Genomic DNA, 12,860 nt, shown 5'->3' with positions numbered 1-12,860 from the left:
AGATCCCAGCTCTACTGTAAATCTGCAGACAATAGAAGACAGACTTTACACTTTTCCTGAATAAGTGTGGTGTCCTGTTGAATTCGGCATACATGTTATCCACCATAGATGCCTTTTATCTAATTTTACAACAGGTTTACACTATTCTCTGTCTCCCAAAAAGACAGCATGTGATTATGGTAAACTTTACGAAAAACACATTGGATGTTGAGTACTGTATCAAAGCTGAGTTGAAAAGTGACTCCCAAAACTCATTTATGTGTTTTATTGACTTTGAAAACAGACATTTTGAGATATCAACTTGTTCAAACTGTACTAAAGGTAAGATGAAAAATGTATTTATCCCATACAGAGAAATTAAAGTAGTTAACAATGTCTCTAAAGTCAGACTAGTGACACTCCTGTCTGCACAGACTGCTTTTAAAGAAAATGGTAATTGGACGTTTCCTCCCTTTGAAACATATCTTTTAAATACATTGTATGTGGTGTATCTTTGGTTACATTGTTATTTTTGCAGGCTAAACAAACGCAGAGAATGGTTAAAGCAGAAATGATGGTAAAATAGTACTTGGTGCTGAATTACAAATATTTCAGAAGGATGAAACGCAGCTTCCACTTCTTTCCATCTGAGTTTTGTGGTTTCGGGGAATGCCAGGTAGTAAAGCTGATTTCCTGCCTTTTGTGTTCTGTTAAAAGCATTTGATGTGGAAAACAGGAATATGTAAACGGATGCACCGCCTCCACACTGCTGCTCTGCTCCTGCAGCTTTGTTTCTGCACATTATAATCAGCCTGAACCATCATTACTGCAGAAGTTTACAGTGAGTTCTGTTTTAAATCCTTTCAAACGTTTCAAAAGGTTCACCTGTGTGTCGCTGTGAGACGTTCACACAATTAAGTATTATTTTCATTTAGCGATTAATCTGCAAATTACTTTCTAGCTTAATCGATTATACAATTATACACTTTTAAACTTTTTAAAACTTGTAAAAACCCAAAGAAAATGAGAGAAATCCTCAAACCGACAGTTTTTGTATTTCCGCCTTGTGTAAGCTTTCTTGCCATAAATTTAAAAAACACAAAAACAGCCCAACATGCGATACATTTCTGTAACACTGAAGATGTTTCCTATCGATTTGAGGAGGACAGAAGGTTGTATCAGAACCCAAAACCTTTATTTTTGTTACCTTTGGAAGATCTTGTCATTGATTTAAGTATATTTATTATCATTCTTTTATATCCTTTATATCCTTCTTCTGTTCATCATCATGAGTTAAGACACCATGTTCGTTTCTGTTGTATAATCAGACAAATCGGCACTTTTGGATCGACTATTTGATGAATCGACTGAGCTCTTCAGGTCTACGATGAAGCGTCGTGAAAAAGACAACTTGTAGGAAGTTATGTGAAGATTTTTAGATGTTTAAAAAGCGAGTGATGTGACTTTCTTCTTCGTCTGTGTGTTGTGTAGCGTGCTCTACAGGTTTTAATTTCCCTGTGTTGATAGATGACTCCTACCTGTCTTTGATGCTGTGTGTGTGTGTGCGTGTGTGTGTGTGTGTGTGTGTGTGGTGTGCGTGTGTGTGTGTGTGATCCTGGTTTCCTCTCTCTGGCTTTGAAGTGTTTTCTACAGGAAGCTTCACACTGTTTACTCTGCTCAAACATTCCTTCCTGCAACCCCCAAACACACACACACACACACACACACACACACACACACACACACACACACACCTCCCCCCTCTCGCTCCTGCTTCCCCTCTCTTTTCAGAAACACACACACACATCAAAGGCTGCAGGATGGGGGTGTGAGGACCTGCTATTCTACAGGTGTGAGGTTATTAGTGCTCTGTGTGTGTGTGTGTGTGTGTGTGTGTGTGTGTGTGTGTGTGTGTGTGTGTGTGTGTGTGTGTGTGAGAGCCATAAATGCTCTGCTAGTTTTACATGTCAGCTTCCTTTTGAAACTGTCCCTGAGCATATTTAGACAGAGCAGATTTCTTTATCTATAATCGATTAATCCTGTTTCAAGCGATGTGTCTGTGCTTTTCTTGGTCCTGTGTGAGTGAACTGTTTGTCTTTAGGTGGTTACACTGTCGGCCGGAGTTATTCAGGTCTTTGTGTCTCTTTGTGCCACTCACTGGAAGTCTTCTCTCTTCCTCTGACTCTTCAGTGTTAAACATTTAGAATTAATTCAAATTTCAGTCATTATTTCAGACCCGTGTGCTGCCTCCTCGTTCATTTCAATGAGACTCCTGCGTTGTAACAGTGGGGGGGTGGGGGGGCCGTGTCATTATTATGCAGGGCTCTCTGACAAAAAGCTGAACCCGGCTCAACTTTTGCCTCGATGCAAAACGACATCATCCGGCTGCTTTGGCCGATCAAATACACATGTGCACCTTTCTGGTAAAGGACTTTGTGACGTGCACGTTGTGTACCAGAGAGACGTACTTTAATGATCCCAAACTGCACAGTGAATACAGTATCAACACTATAAAGATTTCTATCGATAGAATACACAATCAAACATAAATAAATAAGTTAGAATACACTATAATATACAAAACTACCACTAAAATATCAACATACTGTACGTGCAACGTTTATTTGAATGAATGCAATAAGGTAGAGTGTATAAAGAGGACACACAGTGGAGTCTGGATCTGAATATATCTCCGCAGAGTTGTTGAATCCTTCCTCATGATATTATAAACTGTGTTGTTTTGCAGTCTGATAAACCTTTTAAATTCCTGCATCTACAACTCAAACCGGCCTCCTGGATTGAATTTCACATGTGTAGCTCTTTTGTTGTTTCCTCGTGCAGGCTGCAGGCGATGCTTCCACTGTCACTGCTCTTTGTCCGGCACATGTTCATTTTCCTGTGGTTTTCGGGTTTGTGTTGAAACCAGAATTCACGTAATCCCTGAAGCTGATGAAAGAAACAGTCCCTGGATGTTTCATAAATCAGGTTGGCTGCAGGAGGCAGGAATGAGAGATGATTTAGGTTTGAACTCTGAAACATCTGCTGAAGCCATCACATCTGTCTCAGCGGAGGAAGACTCTTTCTCTGGATTCTTCATCTCCTTCTTTCTCTTTTCTTTTCAAAGCCGTTACCATGTCCACGTATCCCATCATCCTCCTGGGCTTCGGTGTGTTTTTGGCATCAGAGAGCATTACGAAGCGTCGCGGCTGGGGTGGGCGTCCGATAATGAAACATGTGTGCTTCTTTCTTCTTCTGCTTCTTCTCTTCTTCTTCTTTCTTCTTTTCTTCTTTCTTTCTTTTCTTCTTGTCTTCTTGCTTCTTCTGCTTCTTCTCTCTTCTTCTTCTCTTCTTCTTCTTCTTCTTCTTCTTCTGCTTCTTCTTCTCTTCTTCTTTTCTTATTCTTCTTCTGCTTCTTCTGCTTTTCTTCTTCTCTTCTTCTTCTTTTCTTCTTCTTCTTCTTCTTCGCTTCTTCTGCTTCTTCTTCTTCTTCTTCTTCTTCTTCTTCTCTTCGCTTCTTCTTCTTCTTCTTCTTCTCTTCTTCTTCTTCTTCTTCTCTTCTTCTTCTGCTTCTTCTCTTCTTCTTCTCTTCTTATGCTTCTTCTCTTCTTCTTCTCTTTTTTCTTCTTCTTCTGCTTCTTCTTCTGCTTCTTCTGCTTCTCTTCTTCTTCTGCTTCTTCTGCTTCTTCTTCTTCTGCTTCTTCTTCTTCTTCTTCTGCTTCTTCTTCTTCTTCTTCTTCTGCTTCTTCTTCTGCTTCTTCTGCTTCTTCTTCTTCTTCTTCTGCTTCTTCTGCTTCTTCTTCTTCTGCTTCTTCTCTTCTTCTTCTTCTTCTTCTTCTTCTTCTTCTGCTTCTTCTTCTGCTTCTTCTGCTTCTTCTTCTTCTTCTTCTTCTTCTTCTTCTTCTGCTTCTTCTTCTGCTTCTTCTGCTTCTTCTTCTTCTTCTGCTTCTTCTGCTTCTTCTTCTTCTGCTTCTTCTTCTTCTTCTTCTGCTTCTTCTTCTTCTTCTTCTTCTGCTTCTTCTGCTTCTTCTGCTTCTTCTTCTTCTTCTTCTTCTGCTTCTTCTGCTTCTTCTTCTGCTTCTCTGCTTCTCTTCTTCTTCTTCTCTGCTTCTTCTGCTTCTTCTTCTCTTCTTCTGCTTCTTCTTCTTCTTCTTCTGCTTCTTCTTCTGCTTCTGCTTCTTCTTCTGCTTCTGCTTCTTCTGCTTCTTCTTCTTCTTCTTCTTCTTCTTCTTCTTCTTCTTCTTCTGCTTCTTCTTCTTCTTCTTCTTCTTCTTCTTCTTCTTCTGCTTTTCTTGCGACTGAATTAGGCAGAAGGTGAAGAATCGATGCTGGAACTTCAGTGGACTCAGTGGGAGCAGTGATGCTGTGGACTGAAGGATGCTGCAGGTCAGGAGTACGTTTGGTGGTTGAGATACGAAGGACATCACAGAGATGCTGTCGCTCATTTTGGTTCTCAGTCTGCTTTTGTTCAGAGTTAACAGAAAATGTTTGCTCACGTATTTGAGTGGGGAAGTGCGCAACATTGAAGTTGCGTAGTTGTGTCTCAAAGAGTCGGAGCTTCACACAGAATGCTTTCATGTGCGCAGTCGGCTCTTGTTCAGTGTTGAGATGACCAGTAAGATCAACTAACCAGGTCTGCCAAACATGGAGGGTCTCTCAGCTCATGAAGAGCTCGGTAAACCCGCTGCAGCACGGAGCTGCGACTCAGCCAGCGCACATCAGAACTGTGGAGCACGTCTCCGTATTCAGCATCGACATCACAGGAAAGCTTTAAATTCTCTGTGGTTAAGTCCTCGTGCTCAAATTACGTTGTGCCTTTTAGACTCCTAAAACCAAGCAGCTCTTCCATAACACAAAAGTTATCGTCAACTATCCGCAAAAACATGAACAGCTGTGCGGTGTCCGTCACATCTGTGCTCTCATCACATGCAATCAGTAAACATCTAAAGCACCAGCTTCATCTGACACGTGATGTTTTAAGTTAGTGACAAGTCAAAACTGTGTTTCTGTGTTAGAACAAGACGTACAAAACATTCAAGCGCAAGTTTCTATCTGGGACATATTCCATTATACTTTTAGAATTTGCTGCGGGCCAATTAAAAATGGACCACGGGCCACAGTTGGCCCGCGGGCCGTAGTTTGGACACCCCTGGTTTAAAGGCTCAAAAAGCGTCTTTAAACTCTGTTTTCTGTTGCATTTCACCTCCAAAGATAAGGGAAAAGGTTTCAGGAACCTTCTGTATGACAGATGTTTTATTATATAGTGTTTGAAGACGGGCAGAGGAAACCCCGGGGAGCCTTCAAGGAATACTTCACCAACATTTCTCACGTTGCAGAAAACTGTTGCAGGACAAAGTAGTTTATTTGCAGAGTGATGAGCCGGCAGCTTGTCAAAGACAGTTGGAACATATTTAGTTTGAAGTTTCTGTTCGTAAGTGAGGGAACAAGCGTGTGTGTCGGTCATGAGGGAGTCAAAACGAGTGCATTGGGTTGCTGCCTGGTCCATTCATCTTTCTCAACGTCCCGTTGCGCCCCGCTGGACAACTTCTGAGTCTTTGAGATGTTTCAGTGTCAGTTTTGGCTTTACTGGCCAAGTATGTGCACACACAAGGAATTTGACTCCATTTTTTTTACAATTCATCTCAATTCAAAGGGTCTTTAATGGCACCAAGCTTTCAGGAAACAGTTCAGCCAAACACCAACACACAATAATATCAAACTGAGTATTAACACAATACTTACACAACAAATAAAGGGAAGGAGTATGCAGAACTATAATGTACACAAGTATCCCGTGTTTCTGTACGTCGTAAACAATATTAATAGTGCAAAAGAAACGGTGGATACGTACAGCATATACACACACTCTATACATTGTACAGCATCTCTTATTATGTATTTCTGTTCATTGCTGTGATTTCTCAGCTGAGGATCAATAAAGGTTTATCTTATTTGATCCACTTTTTCTCCATTTGTTTTATGTTATGTCAATATTTGCAGGTAATTGCAAACTTCCCTCTCGGTGTGTGTGTGTTGAGGAAAGTGTTGCATGTTAGTGGCGGTCACACAGTAACTGAAGGTCACATGACTCATTCACGCGGCTGCTGCTGGAGTTGGTTTGTGTCCTTTCAAATGAAGTCAGGGTTTTATCCCGGGTCCCGTCCCTGTGACGAGAGTTTTTAAAAGACAAACTAACACAGCAGGAGAGGAGCAGCTCCTCCTGGGAGAGGAGGAGGAGTTGTGAAGGGGGGGGGGGGGGGTGGTCATTGAGGAGCAGTCATGCAGGAGGTGGAAGCTGCAGGTTTTGTTCCTGTGGTGGGAAATCTCTGGTTGGCTGCCCCCGAACACACACACACACACACACACACACACACACACACACACACACACACACACACACACACACACACACACACACACATCTTTCTCAGCATTGTTGCACCTCACTTTTGTTTCCAGCTTTTCCTTCCTGGACGTGTTCCTCCTCTGCGGAGATCAGATGTGGTTGTTATGTTGCGTCACAGTCTCATGAACTTAATATTTGAGAGGGAATTTCTTCCACTTTGACTCGAGGATGAACTGATCAGATCTTTGTGGTCAAAGGTCAAAGGTCACCGTGACCTCACAAACATGTTTTCTGCCGTAACTCATGAAATCAAATGCTAATTATGACAGTTTCACACAAATGTATAATAGGGTAAAAAGAGGAAGTGATACATTTTGGACAGACATGGATGTAAACTGCAACTTGACCAATTGTCGGAGGCTTCAAATCTAATAAAGAAAGTACCATTTAAAAACATTTAGACAATATTTATTGTCACTTAACATTGAACTATACAGATATATATAATACTGTAGATATGTATAATGGTCTTCTCGGGCTGCATTTAGAAATATACTTGAGAAAATAAATAAGATAACTTTTGAAAGAATCTAAATCACATTGGGCTGAGTGCTTATGTTCTGTGACCTCAGACCTGAGTGGGTATGTTTGGTGAAAAACGTTGTGCTTTGTCTCATAGTGGCGTTTCACATCACCACTTTAATGAGCACCACGGTCTCTGAGCACATGAGACGCTGGTGTTGTGCTCCAGTGGGAAGGATGAACATGAATGAGTCTGGGTTGAAAGCTCTGTTGACTTCTCTCTTCTTGGAGAGGCCATGAGTAGTTCTTGTTCTCTCCCTGTCTGCCGCTCACTCGTCTGTGTTTCTCTCCCTGTCTGCCGCTCACTCGTCTGTGTTTCTCTCCCTTTCTGCCGCTCACTCGTCTGTGTTTCTCTCCCTGTCTGCCGCTCACTCGTCTGTGTTTCTCTCCCTGTCTGCCGCTCACTCGTCTGTGTTTGTCTCCCTGTCTGCCGCTCACTCGTCTGTGTTTCTCTCCCTGTCTGCCGCTCACTCGTCTGTGTTTCTCTCCCTTTCTGCCGCTCACTCGTCTGTGTTTCTCTCCCTGTCTGCCGCTCACTCTTCTGTGTTTCTCTCCCTGTCTGCCGCTCACTCGTCTGTGTTTCTCTCCCTGTCTGCCGCTCACTCGTCTGTGTTTGTCTCCCTGTCTGCCGCTCACTCGTCTGTGTTTGTCTCCCTGTCTGCCGCTCACTCGTCTGTGTTTGTCTCCCTTTCTCCGTCTTCTCTCTCCTGTATCACTAACTCCTCTTTCCGTCCTGTCACGCGCCTCTCATCTGTGTTATTCAGAGTCGCAATGTTTGCCGGTTGGAATGCACAGACTTGATTGGCTGAGTAGCGTCACGTGGGATGGAAAACTTGCATGTAATTGGTCTGTGAGTTTCCTGAGCCGCTAAACCAGTGCCGTAAGAACGAGAGAAGCTGCGGCGGTTAAAATAGAAAATCCCTCAATAATTTATAGGTCCGGGTCCGGAGAGATCGGCGTCTGGGTCCGGACTCGGACCGCGGTCGGCCTGTTAGTGACCCCTGTTATATAATGTTATATAACATTATATAACATTATATAACATTATATAATGTATATAATGTTATATAATGTTATATAATGTTATATAATGTTATATAACATTATATAACATTATATAACATTATATAATGTTATATAATGTTATATAACATTATAACATTATAATTATATAATGTTATATAACATTATATAACATTATATAACATTATATAATGTTATATAATGTTATATAATATAATAAACAAAAAACACTTTTTATCTCTACAACTCATTTCCCTGTTCATGACAACTTTACGTGGGATGAATCTTTATAGAACTCACCGGTATAATTATATTAAGGTTAACGTTACGCATTATTAGGGGCGTGGCTGCTTTGAGTGACAGGTTGGTGCCGTCTCAGGTCACTGCCACGCCTCAACTCCACCGATGATGCTCGCCGCCCACTTTGAGCTTCACAGCGGCTCTTTAGAAACCTGACGTCACGGAGACGTCGTCCATATTCAGCAGGATATGATATTGTTGGCTTGATGAGTTGTCTCTGTGCTCTTCACAGCGTCAGCACTCAATTGACCAGGATCTGGTTTTTCCATCAGCGTGCATCTCCGATGATTTACTTCTTGACACACTGGGACGAAGCTAACCTCCTTCTTCACACACTATCCGTCAACACTGACGACACCATGTGTTCACATGTACTGACACACATCACCTGGTAGCTGTAAAGACACTCATGCGTGCCTCAAAAGAAAAATCTGCAGATTCTTTTCTAGATGAATTGTTTCTCTATAAAAACCTTGGTGAAAAATGTCCATCCCGGTTTCTCAAAGTCCAACCTCTTAAAATGTCTTGTTTTGTCTGAACCCAAAGATATTCACTTTAATATATATATATATATATATATATATATATATATATATATATATATATATATATATTTAATATAATGTATAACAGAGAAAAGCAGAAAATCTCCTGTTTTTTAGAGGCTGAAACAGCATTTTCTGCCCTTTCGCTAGAAAAACTAGACTACTTAAATGTAGTAACTAGCAAATAATAACCCCCAAAATACACACACACACACACACACACACACACACTCACACACATTCCAGTGGTGCCATGTCGTCCCATATGGTAGTGTTTGTGTGTGTGTGTAAGAGACGGGAAGACATTAAGAGGAACAGGGCTGAGTTTCTGTTCGCCCTGAGGCCTTTGCATGGACAAGACTCTGATCAACTACGCACACACACACACACACACACACACACACACACACACACACACACACACACACACAGTGAGTATAATGTTCTTTGTGCCAGTTGTTTTGCATGAAAAGTGACTGAAATGGTTGTGTGACGAATGAAAAAAGGAAGTTTTAGGGAGAAGTTCAAACCCTGGTTACTTGCTCACCTCGGCACCGCTTTCTGAAGCTGTTTGACCGTCTAACAAGCAGTTCTGGTTAGAGACGAGAACCGATACTTCGGTACCAAGTGGATGCCAAAATACTGAAAATGTGATATACCGTTAGGGCTCGAGACTAACGCCGTCTAGGACGCAGTGAACTCACTATTGACGAGTCCAGGGGACGCACCCTGTCTTCCCCTGATAATGCTACATTGTGAACAACAAATCAGCAGGAGAGCGAGTTAAAGTTAGCTGTTAGCTGTTAGCTGTTAGCTGTTAGCTGTTAGCTGTTAGCTGTTAGCGGTGGTGGAGCGAGGTTCCATTGACTTACCTTATTGTGCGTTGACGCTCTAATCAGGTGAGATTGATAATTTGCGAAGGTAAATTATAACATTATCATGATCTGTTCAAATGTTATCTTGTAAAACGTCGTCTTTTTTACGAGAAACTTGAATAAATACCAAACCAGTACGTGGGATTTATTGTTTGGAGAATCGTGGAGTTTCTCTGGTCTTGGTATCGACTTCTACATTTCTGGCGTGGTGACATCCTGAGTACCGATTAAGCGCACCGGCAACTTAAGTGAACAAAATCATGAATCTTTTGTCAGATACAATTTCAGTCTTTACCAGAAGAGTAACAAAATCTCTTCTCATGAGCAGTATGTTGATTAAAGGTCAGCCTGTGAGTGTGTCCATGTTCTCCGTCCCACATCTGGAACTGCTCAGGTCGCCCCAAACAAAATGAGGGAGAGGGAGAAGTCTGCGACGTGAACCTTGAAAGCTGTAATTGAAGGAGTTCCTGTTTAATCAGATCCCTCCATCTCTTCTTCCTTACTTCCTTCCTTCTCTGCAGGGTTGGTGATTACTTCTCCCATCATCCTTCACTCCGCCCCCCCTTCTGAATCGTCCTTTCTCTGTATGCTGCTCCCTTGTATCCTTTCCTGCCTCCCTCTTCCCTAACCTCCAGCAATGTGATCAATTGCTGTTGATGTTCAGATAACTGAGCCTGCAATTAGCTGTCTGATTACCACAGGAACTCATTATGTGTGTGTGTGTGTGTGTGTGTGTGTGTGTGTGTGTGTGTGGTGGGGGATTCCCCAGGGAAATTAAGCACGCTTCAGGCTTCAAGGTTTAGAGATTTGTAGTTCACTTCTGTTCTTTGTAGTCATTTTAAAACGTGACCCCCGCACAGGAGTTGAACCTGTGACATTTCTTGAACGTTCACTGTGTCTGCTGACGTCTTACAGCTTTTTAAATCTTTATTTGTTTTACTTCTTCTCTCTTCTTTCTTTTTTTCTGATGTTTGCTGAGGAGTCTCAGTCTGTTCAGGCCTCAGGGTGTGTGTGTGTGTGTGTGTGTGTGTGTGTGTGTGTGTGTGTGTGTGTGTGTGATAATGATTATTACTAGTCAGAAACACCTGGCAACAGGAAGGAAGAAGAGTGTCTTTCTCTGTCTGACTGTTTGAAAATTGTGAGTTGTAAAGAATGAATTGTCTGGTGGCGGCGGGGGGGGGGGGGGTGTTGTCACGATACCACACTCACGACTCTAACACGATATCTGCCCTGAATATCTTGACACTGATCAAAAAACTAAAACAGAAACAGTCATGGAATAGTAAATTACAGAACATGGAACATGCTGTTGAGTTACTGGTGAAATGTGAATTTAAGTTCCGTCCTGTGAGCAGTCAGTGGATGTGTGTCGGGCTTTTATTGTGAAAGGTAAGAACGGAAGGAGTGAAGCCGTAATGTCATTCTTAAAGTACTGATACTGATCAAATGTTGTGTTTTACCTTTTTTAAAGGATTCTAGTGTCAGTATACAGAGCAGCTTTTTAAAATATAAATAAAACCCATTTACCACCCATGTTTCACAGAGTGTGTTTGTTTTAATGTGTGTATCATAACAGTATTGTATATTCACAGTCATAAACAAACATCTTTTCTTGCATTATGTCCGCTGTCGGCATCTCTAGTAGCTTAAATGCTGTTACGGTTGTTCTGTGCAGCGCTCTGTGTGTTTGACGTTCGTCTCTGATTCCTCCACATTCAGTCTTTTATTCACAAACCTAATTAACGCTAACGCTAACGCTAACGCTAACGCTGCAGGACAAGTCGCTCCAGAAGTTTCCTTATCTCGGTGTGAGGTCAGCAGGGAAGTGTCTCAGTGCAACCAATCAGGAAGTCTGCTTTTCTTTTTGTGTGCCTTCAGTGAAAACCTTCCCTTGATTTTAATTAGCCTCCTATTTCATGCTGCCAGCGGGACATCTGTGCACACAGCAGCACGTAAACCTCGAGAGGTCAAAGGTCAGCAGTGGAGGCAAACTGAAGGCAACATATGTGATGAATAAGAACATGATTGGATCAAACTCTGTGTGTGTGTGTGTGTGTGTGTGTGTGTGTGTGTGTGTGTGTGTGTCTTTCTGAGGATCACTTTGAGGACATTTATGGAAAGTAAAGACATTGTGTCTGATCCTCACCTCTTCAAAAGGCTTTTGATGGTAAAATGTGGTTTCAGGGTTCATGTTAGTGCCTGTTTGAAGGTCTTCACAAGTTTATAATTACAAACGTGTGTGTGTGTGTGTGTGTGGATGGGTTGTTGAGGTACAGTGACTGCTAATAAGCATGGCACACTTTCTATAACACACACACACACACAGTAGGGAGTCTGTCTGATTGGTTTCAGGTGTGTGTCTGTGGTTGTTGTGTGACCACAGTCTGACACCTCTGTAACAAGGTGGTGTGTGTGTGTGTGTGTGTGTGTGTGTGTGTGTGTGTGTGTGTGTGTGTGTGTGTGTGTGTGTGTGTGTGTGTGTGGCAGGGCAACATGAAAACAAGGTCAAAGCTGTAAAACTGCTCTGCTGGAACCTCATGAGACTCCCCGTCTTTGTGTCGGGACACAGAAAGAAGGCAGTCACACCTCAGCTTATCACACTCCTCATCGCGTGTCACTGTACCGGCCGTCCTTTGTATTTAATAAAGCTTTGGACGACTACAACAGCTCAGTCGTGTTTTTTTAACTCTGGAAACCCAGGTGATGTTTCTGGAAGATTTCCACCAGCAGCAGGAACTAAAGTTACATGTTGTTTCTACTCCGGTCAGTTAGAGAGGAGCACCTGAAGAGTTAGCAACAGGCTACTGGGGCTGCAACTAACTTTTATGTTCCTTATAGATTCATCTGCTGATTGTTTTCTAGGTTAATTGATTAATCATTTGGTCTATAAAATGTCAGAAACGTCTCTGATGTGAAGTCTTTAAAGATGTTTAGTTTCATGTGGTAGAGGACAGAAAAGGAGGACATCTCCATATTTGAGAGGATAAAACTGAATGTTCTGCTTTTTTAGCATGAAAAATTACTTTTACAATTAATCTATTATCAAAATAGTTGGAAATGATGACAAAATAATCAATAAATAAAATAATATGGTTCTCTCTCTCAGGTGCAGTCTGGAGAAGATGGAGGTCGCAGGTTGGCCGTCTCCCTCAGAGCTGACAGTGAGTTCCTCTATAACTCTGTAAATCTGCACAATGACTTTGTTCATCATGA

General features: G+C 41.9%; 1 protein-coding gene across 1 annotated transcript in view; it reads left to right on the top strand.

Moving 5' to 3' along the window:
- Positions 1-10,943: 10,943 nt before the first annotated feature.
- Positions 10,944-12,860, top strand: part of il17rd (interleukin 17 receptor D) — a 17,519-nt gene continuing 15,602 nt past the window's right edge. The window contains 2 exon segments of the mRNA XM_029430741.1: positions 10,944-10,994; positions 12,754-12,808. Coding sequence (XP_029286601.1) covers positions 10,944-10,994; positions 12,754-12,808 — 106 coding nt within the window.

Source organism: Cottoperca gobio, chromosome 5 (genome assembly GCF_900634415.1).
Source record: "Cottoperca gobio chromosome 5, fCotGob3.1, whole genome shotgun sequence".
Lineage (NCBI taxonomy): Eukaryota > Metazoa > Chordata > Actinopteri > Perciformes > Bovichtidae > Cottoperca > Cottoperca gobio.
The sequence above is the reverse complement of the archived record's forward strand: the minus strand, read 5'-3'. Positions and strand labels throughout refer to the sequence as shown.